The sequence below is a fragment of the Podarcis filfolensis genome (assembly GCF_964270895.1).
Source record: "Podarcis filfolensis genome assembly, chromosome: 16".
NCBI lineage: Eukaryota > Metazoa > Chordata > Lepidosauria > Squamata > Lacertidae > Podarcis > Podarcis filfolensis.
In genome coordinates this window covers 23,092,146-23,101,144 of record NC_139620.1, presented here as the reverse complement: position 1 = coordinate 23,101,144, position 8,999 = coordinate 23,092,146, and the positions used below count along the sequence as shown (strand labels likewise).

The 8,999-nt window shown below is 47.7% G+C and overlaps 1 protein-coding gene across 2 annotated transcripts; it reads right to left on the bottom strand.

The window, feature by feature from the left end:
• Nucleotides 1-1,298: 1,298 nt before the first annotated feature.
• Nucleotides 1,299-8,754, bottom strand: LOC310751340 (phospholipase A2-like). 2 transcript variants are annotated; one of them, XM_083590652.1, is made up of 5 exons: nucleotides 8,173-8,754; nucleotides 6,966-7,737; nucleotides 6,132-6,306; nucleotides 3,862-3,989; nucleotides 1,299-1,589 (listed from the first exon to the last, which is right to left on the bottom strand). In XM_083590652.1, the coding sequence occupies exons 2-5, from the start codon at nucleotides 6,997-6,999 to the stop codon at nucleotides 1,468-1,470; spliced, it is 459 nt and encodes a 152-aa protein (XP_083446778.1). In that variant the 5' UTR covers nucleotides 7,000-7,737; nucleotides 8,173-8,754; the 3' UTR covers nucleotides 1,299-1,467. The 2 variants fall into 2 exon arrangements, with proteins under 2 accessions (XP_083446778.1, XP_083446777.1); XM_083590651.1 differs by lacking the exons at nucleotides 6,966-7,737; nucleotides 8,173-8,754 and having other exon boundaries at nucleotides 6,132-6,758.
• Between the last annotated feature and the right edge of the window lie 245 nt (nucleotides 8,755-8,999).

Below are 8,999 nucleotides of genomic sequence, written 5' to 3'. Positions count from 1 at the left end.
TAGGTCAGCAGTCTTTACACTGACTGGCAGCAACTCTCCAGGGTTTTAGATAGGTGTCTCTCCTAGTCCTGTCTGGAGATTGAAGCTAGGGCCTTCTACATGCAAGGCGAATGCTCTGTCAACCTAGCATTGCTTTTAAAGTCCTCATGAAAATTCACCAGCATTTTATAGGGAATTTCTCTTAATATTCTGATTTTTAATGCTATTTTTGCCCAATACAGTGGTACCTCAGGTTAAGTACTTAATTCGTTCCAGAGGTCCGTACTTAACCTGAAACTGTTCTTAACCTGAAGCGCCACTTTAGCTAATGGGGCCTCCTGCTGCTGCCGCGCCGCCGGAGCCCGAATTCTGTTCTTATTCTGAAGCAAAGTTCTTAACCTGAAGCACTATTTCTGGGTTAGTGGAGTGTGTAACCTGAAGCGTATGTAACCTGAAGCGTATGTAACCCGAGGTACCACTGTATACATTTTTGGCAAAGCCATTTCCCACAATATACAACTGTACCTTGAAGTCGAACGGAATCCATTCTGGAAGTCTGTTCGACTTCCAAAACGTTCGGAAACCAAGACGCAGCTTCCGATTGGCTACAGGAATCTCCTGCAGCCAATCGGAAGCTGTGGAAGCCCCATTGGATGTTTGGCTTCCAAAAATAGTTCGTAAACCGGAACAGTCACTTCCGGATTTGTGGTGTTTGGCAGCCAAAATGTTCCAGAACTAAGCTGTTCGAACGACTATAATGCCTTATTGCATGTGGTTATCAGTTTTATGCTTGCATTATTACAGTGGTACCTCGGGTTACATACGCTTCAGGTTACAGACTCCACTAACCCAGAAGTAGTGCTTCAGGTTAAGTACTTTGCTTCAGGATGAGAACAGAAATCGTGCTCCGGCGGCACAGCAGCAGCGGGAGGCCCCATTAGCTAAAGTGATGCTTCAGGTTAAGAACAGTTTCAGGTAAAGAACAGACCTCCGGAACGAATTAAGTACTTAACCCGAGGTACCACTGTATTTTATTTTTGCAAATTACTGGGCTGGTGAACTGCACTGCAAAATTTGGAGAAGGGCAAGTTTCCAAAGGACACCTGTATTTCGGCTCCCATATCGTTTCACCGTTATGCATGTTGGGGAAATGAATCAAATTTCTTCCCCATCTGATGAACTGCTGATAGTCCACAATTTGCCAAGATATAAAGTGGCCACTTTCCAAGGATACCAGGCAGAGTGTGTGGAAACCATGACATCTGTGTCAAGCTGAATATTTGCAAATACAGCAGGGGGCGGGGGATAATAAAACACAGTTTTAGATGCCCGCTTTTATTTTATTCATGACTCAGGAAGCAAACCCTTTGCTGTAGAAAACACACAACGGCTTTATGGACCTTGTCTCAATCTCTCCAGTTGTCCGCCAAAGGATCAGCATGCGTGAGAAGCGGCAGCGAGGGCCTTGGATGTTTTGTAGCACAAACATCACTTGCAGTATTTGCTCGTGTCCAGCTGTTTATATTCCTCTTGGTATGGAGCCCCTGCAAAGCAGATGGCTGCACTACGGTCGCACTCACAGACGAACGCTGCACATTCATCGTTGTCATCTGAAGCAGGAAAAGGGCAAGAACGAACTGGGTGACTTCTTGGGAGAAGGGCCTTAGCCAAGTGGAAGGGCACTTGCCTTGCATGCAGAAGGTCCCAGGTTCAATCCCTGGCATCTCCAGGTAGGGGTGCAAGAGACGCCCTGCCTAAAATCCCGGAGAGCCACTGCCAGTCAGTGCAGACAACACTGGACTACATGGACCAATGGTCTCACTCAGTATTAGGCAGCTTCCTATTTAATTCAGTTTCTTTCTTTCTTTCTAAGAACCCTAAATTATAGAATCCTAATTTGTTTTTACAGGAAGGTTTATAGCTCTGTTATAGAGCATCTGCTTTGCTCTCCTTGACCGAGATCTCTCACAAGCTCCACTACTGAAGATAAGAACATAAACGCAGGGCTACCTTTGAAGGTGACTCGGAAACTGCAATTAATCCAGAATGCAGCAGCTAGACTGGTGACCAGGAGTGGCCGCCGAGACCATATAACAACAGTCCTGAAAGACCTACATTGGCTTCCAGTACGTTTCCGAGCACAATTCAAAGTGTTAGTGCTGAGCTTTAAAGCCCTAAATGGCCTCAGCCCAGTATACCTGAAGCAGCGTCTCCACCCCCATCGTTCAGCCCGGACACTGAGGTCCAGCTCCGAAGGCCTTCTGGCGGTTCCCTCACTGCAAGAAGTGAAGTTACAGGGAACCAGGCAGAGGGCCTTCTCAGTAGTCACACCCACCTGTGAAATGCCCTCCTGGCAGATGTTAAGAGTTAAGCAACAATAGATTTTTTTTTGTAGACACCTGGAAGCAGCTCTGTTCCAGGAAGCTTTTAATGTTTGATGCTATATTTTGTCGGCAACTGCCCAGAACGGCTGGGGAAATCCAGTCAGATGGGCAGGATATAAGAAATAAATTATAATTACCGGTATATTATTACAGTGGTGCCCCGCAAGACGAACGCCTCGCAAGATGAAAAACCCGCTAGACGAAAGGGTTTTCCGTTTTTCAATGCGCTTCGCAAGACGAATTTCCCTATGGGCTTCCTTCGCAAGACGAAAGCCCATAGGGAAATCTCCAGGACAGCGGGGAAGCGCAGCGCGTCTTCCCCACTGTCCTCGGACCTCCTCCGAAGGCTGGCGGTGGGGCGGAGAGACCTCCTCCCGCCGCCAGCCTTCGGAAGGCTCCTCCGAAGGCTGGCGGTGGGGCGGAGAGACCTTCTCCCCGCGCCAGCCTTCGGAAGGCTCCTCCGAAGGCTGGCGGTGGGGCGGAGAGACCTTCTCCCCGCACCAGCCTTCGGATGGCTGTCCTGAAGACTTGCGGTGGGAGGAGGGTTTTCCTTCCCACCGCCAACATTCAGAATGCTGTTCTGAATGTTGGCGGTGGGGAGGAAAAACCCTCCTCCCACCGCAAGCCCCGGGAACAGAGGAGAAGCGCCTTCCCCTCTGTTCCCGTACCTGTCCTGAAGGCTTGCGGTGGGGAGAAAAGCCCTTCTCCGCACCGCCAGCCTGGCAAGCGGTCTCCATAGGAACGCATTAATTGATTTTCAATGCATTCCTATGGGAAACCGTGCTTCGCAAGACGAAAAACTCGCAAGAAGAAAAAACTTGCGGAACGAATTAATTTCGTCTTGCGAGGCACCACTGTATCATTATTATCATTATTATCATTATCATCAGTATCATTATTATTAACAAGAGCCCTGCTTGACCAGGCCAAAGGCCCAAATAGTCCAGCATCCAGTTCTCACAATGGCCACTCAGATGCTTGTGGCAGGATCCAAGCACAAGAGTCCTCTCCCTCCTGCGGCTTCTAGCAATTAGCATTTAGAAGCATTGCTGCCTCTGACCATGGAGGCAGAACATAGTCACTTTGGCTAGTAGCCATTGATAGCTTTCTCCTCCCCAAATTTGTCCAATATTCTCTGAAAGCCACCTCTTTAACTCTGTGATGGAGTACCTGCAACCAGTGCTATTTTTCTAGAAAAAGAGGTACCGGAACTCACTATGAACACCTCCCTTGTTCTCTTAGAATGGCTAAGGCGCCCACCTGGGAGACGCCAGAAGTTCTGGCTGAAAAATAAAGCCCTGTAACCATACAGATGTCAACCCAACACCTGCTGACCATTGGCCACACTGGCTGGGAGGGGGGGGGTGATGCTGGGAGTCCAGCATTATCGAGATGGCCAGGAACTGTGTCCATCCCTGATTTAAGACAGTGGGGATTTAATTTGGAAACTGAACTAGGCCCTCTGACATAGCCAAAGCAGGGTGGAGGCTGAATTTACCGCTGCAGGTGACATCACTGCCTGAACAGCTGTAGGCGTAGGTCTTGGTGTAAGGGTTGTCTATGAGGAATTTGCACTCGGAATGCTTCTTGGCCTCACTGTAGCAGTTGTCGTGGATCTGGCAGCACCTATTCGAAAATTAGAAACATTCGAGTTGATTCAACGAGCTTGGGAGACAATTAGGAGCTGCCTTGTTTAGTGAAGGAACGTTGATTTCTTTAGACAACATCACAGCACACATTTAAAGCACACCAATCCACTTTAACCAGAAGAAAACAATGCAACAATCAGTAAGTATAGTTAAAAGCAAATACTCAAATCCAGTTAAAATCAAGGATAAGGTAAAAGGCCATATTGAAACACATGTCAACATTCTATGCCACACTAAAATATTAAGTTAATACAACTGCAGAACAGGTATTATGTGGCATCTCTAACAGTGCCACTTCCACAGATCGAAGCAGTCAAGTGGGCACATACCGTTATCAGGGTAAGGTGATCTTGCAGGTAAACTGGTTCCAAGAGGTTAAGGGCTTTATATACTAATAGTTGTTGCTGTATGTAGATAGATCCCTAGATCCAAGTGGGGCAGAATACCCTCCAATAAGAGAGAGCCACAGCAGAGGTTTTAAAACACAAAAACACACAGCAAAGTGAAGAGTGGGAATATACGCTGTTAGACCTTTTAAATATCCCATTTTTAAGTCACTTGTGTACAGCGCTTGCCCTTTCTATCCCTTTAGAACAACAGAGACCACACTATTTGATAAGTTTAAAAGAATAGTTTACTTACACACTTCAAAGGTCAAATTCATGTGCTTTTCCATGCAGCAGCCAGAAAAATGCAGGTAAAAAGGCTAAGTTTACAAAATATGGCAAATGTTTCTGAACACACTTTCTGAGCTGGGAGCAGTCAAGCTCAGACATCCTCTCTGATCGGCTTCACATAGTAGAAGTGAACAATCAACAGAAAGAAGGCAAAGAAAAAAACTTTCCTAACTGCCTACTGGAGGTGAGAGGGTGTGACCTGGTCAAGTCTAGCAATAACAGCTTATTCTGTGGTCTTAACCCCTTAATGCATTAACCCGAACTAAACATGCTAGTTAGAATCATAGAATCATAGAGTTGGAAGAGACCACAAGGGCCATCGAGTCCAAGCCCCTGCCAAGCAGGAAACACCATCAGAGCACTCCTGACATATGGTTGTCAAGCCTCTGCTTAAAGACCTCCAAAGAAGGAGACTCCACCACACTCCTTGGCAGCAAATTCCACTGTCGAACAGCTCTTACTGTCAGGAAGTTCTTCCTAATGTTTAGGTGGAATCTTCTTTCTTGTAGTTTGGATCCATTGCTCCGTGTCCGCTTCTCTGGAGCAGCAGAAAACAACCTTTCTCCCTCCTCTATGTGACATCCTTTTATATATTTGAACATGGCTATCATATCACCCCTTAACCTCCTCTTCTCCAGGCTAAAAATGCCCAGCTCCCTTAGCCGTTCCTCATAAGGCATCGTTTCCAGGCCTTTGACCATTTTGGTTGCCCTCCTCTGGACACGTTCCAGTTTGTCAGTGTCCTTCTTGAACTGTGGTGCCCAGAACTGGACACAGTACTCCAGGTGAGGTCTGACCAGAGCAGAATACAGTGGCACTATTACTTCCCTTGATCTAGATGCTATACTCCTATTGACGCAGCCCAGAATTGCATTGGCTTTTTTAGCTGCCGCGTCACACTGTTGGCTCATGTCAAGCTTGTGGTCAACCAAGACTCCTAGATCCTTTTCACATGTACTGCTCTCAAGCCAGGTGTCACCCATCTTGTATTTGTGCCTCTCATTTTTTTTGCCCAAGTGCAATACTTTACATTTCTCCCTGTTAAAATTCATCTTGTTTGTTATATGAGGCCGCATTTCCCACAAGAGCAAGATCTTGAACTTGGCCTGGTAGAAAATGAGCAACCAGTACACATCACTTAGCAGAGTTTTATATGCTGACAAGCCCTCTCTTCTGCCAGCAACCATGCTGCAGCATTCTGCTGTAGTTGCAGCTCTCAATTTAAGTGCAAGGTAAGCCCCAAAGAGAGCAAATTTTTAAAGGAAGATCTTTTGCAGTAGAGTCCACTTTAAGTGTAGAAAACTGAAGTTCTGGTATGTTCTTAAACCCCTCCTGCAAAATACTGACCACCTGCAGATGCCCTAATAAAATTAGGAGGTGCAAAGCCTTGGAACACGTTGGGGACAGGGGGGGCAGAGGGCAAAGATGAAAAATTTGCTTACTTGTCCAGCTCATCGACTGGTATCCCGCTGCCCCCCAAGCCACAGTAGCAACCATAGTCTGCATAATCCTTCAGTGGGTCACTGCTGGGAATGGTACATTTGATCATGTTATGGAACTGCAACAAGTTCCTAGGGATGGAGGCCGTGTCCGAGCCTACTAGAAGGGAGACATAAACTTCCCACAAGAAGAGTTCGGTTAGGGTTAGGTTGGCATTTCCCAGGCTTCTGAGAGCTGAAGCATCATCCTGCCTGCTAAACGCAAGCTGGAAAGCAAAACCCCACCCCGAGGGTGCATTCCTGAAGCCAGGCTGCCCTTCGGTCTCCAAGTTTGACCGTGCCAAGGCCCCTTGCTGAATGACCACCCACCCAGCCAGCACTCGCTCACTCCTCTCTTGGCGTGCCACATTCCCTGAACGGTGGGAACAGATCAGGCCCATGGATGGGGGAGGCGGGCAAGGGGCGACCCCAGCACAACCTGCCCCGGCGCTCCTCTCTGTGAGTGTCAGGGGGTTTCGCCTGCCAAGGGCTCCATCAGCTGGCTGCGTTCCCCTCTGCACAGCTGGACAGGTGATGCAATGCAGCCCTGCTTGGCCCTGGTAGCGGGTCGCTCCTGCAGTGTTGGCGACTTGCCTGGCAAGCCACACTACAGTGCTGGTCAGGGAGCACATCAGGCAATGGAGGTGGAGTGCCAAAAGTACCATGAACTGTTAACCAAGAAGCATCCTTCAGAGGGAACCCAGTTAATAAAGGAATTTATCCCCCACCCCCAACACAGCATATCCATTTCCCGTTTCAGTAGGAACACCCATTCATCCCTTAAGAGCCACAACTTACTTGATGCCAAGATTAGGAACCGAGCAAGGTTCATCCTGTCAGCTGTTAAGTCCTCGCAAGAAGGGTTTTCCTGTAGGGCGTTCGGCCTCTTTATACCTTCGCTTTCACCTTGGTCCCCGGCAAAATTCAAGATAAGATACCTGGAGGTTTGTGTGTGTTTACCTTTATATAAGTGTTGCCCAGGTGATCTGTGATTAAACCAAGGCCACCTGAAAGCCAGCCATCTTATTTTCCGGGACTCTGCTTAGCTATCAGCTTTCCCACAGAGGAATGTTCTTGTTTTAAACTTTTGGGGCACGGTGTGTCAGGTGCTGGTGGGTAACAGCTCTGCAGACCAAAATGGGACTCCTTTGGGCTTAAGTTACCCCATGGGCTGGAGTTTCCCCATGCCTGCTATATGGGGCCACCCACAACTGCAGAGAAAATTGTTCATACCGTTGGTTACATCTCCTGGGAACTGGTTTTCCAAGGACTGCTAAACTTGAGATCCTTTCAACCTGAGAGTTGCTGGGGATTGGACCTGGGAACTTCTGTGTGCAAAGCAGATGTTCTACCACTGAACCATTGGTCCATCTAGTGCTTTATTACCTACACTGACTGGCAGCAGAGTCCAATGTATGATATTCCTTATCCTTCCTGGTGATGCCAAGGACTGAATCTTAGGCCTTCTGCACACAAAGCAGGTGGTCAATTTTATTGTATATAGCCAAAAGCCTTTAAATGGACAAGAGAGAATAAAAGGAGAACTTTCCTCTAAGATCATACACGTAACCTGTCAGGGAACTGCCATCGGCTCAGAGGCGAGAAATAGAAGGGCAGTTGTGTTACAGGGAGCCTCCGAAAATCTTGCGAAGCAGTTCCTCTTCCAGGGAGGAGGAAAGCCCACCTCCAGGGGGGAAGAGGTGCAGGGACCAGGGGATGCTGGTGAGAGCCTTAACACCGCTTCTGGGCAGGCCAGACAGGAGGGAAACATGCCCTTGGCATCGCTCATCCTGTGCAGTAGTTTGAGGTGCAGAGAGGGGAGGAGGCATTTGGGGGTAACGAAACTCTTATCTTGGGGGAGGTCCAAAAAGAGACCACTCCCGGATTCTGCTAGCGATTGAGCCAGACATGAGCTTTGGGGCTCTTCACTGTAAATACCTGTAAAACACAGGTTGGAGTCCTGCCTGGTTACTCTCGAGCAACCACAACAGCCATCTGACATAACCTGTAGCAGTTTACAACATGAAAAGAAATTTACAACATTAAGACTTAAGACTGGAGTGCATTCACATAGCTGGAACGCCGCTTTGTGGCTGCCAGTGCAAATTTGGTTCCTTGGTGTGTAAATATAGATGTTTATCTGCTAGGAGTTCAACTGTCATTTCCTGTGCGGACCGACCCGGAAGCCAGTTAAGAATTGGTGACATAAATTTTGCTCTGGCCGTTGTATACAGGGGGCAAATCAGCAGATAGTGTGTAATGTCCTCTACCTGATTGCATCCAGATATACATTTGCGATCCATAAGGGGAATTCCCTGAAATCTCCCCTCTAAATATGAGGAGGGCATCTGCTAGAATTTTAGTTCTGCAAAAGTCCTGTGTAGTTGTGGGAAGGTCAGAGTCTCAAGGTAACGGGGCCTTGAGTGATGGGTCTTAATTTGGGGGTACCAAGTAGAGTAACGGGTGGCAATGATGGATGCTCTGTCTTACGTTGGCATCCTGATCAAAAATCCAGTTTCTAAGGTCACGTGGGCTAAGGGCTAAGTAGTTCTCCATTTGAAGATTATAAACCCTGAGCTTATTTTGGCACTTTTGTACCCAGCCCGCCCCCCGGTCTTCCACTGAGCTAAACCCAACCCAACAACACCTGGGAAGCCACATGTTCCTCATTCCTAGTCCAGTATCAAGTGTATAACATGATGCACAGGGGGGAGAAAGTGAATAGAGGAAAGCTTTCCGCCATCTCTCATAACTCTAGAACTCAGGGACATCCATTGAAGCTGAAAGGTGGAAGGGTTCAAGACAGATAAAACTCCTGCAAGAGGGAGTGAC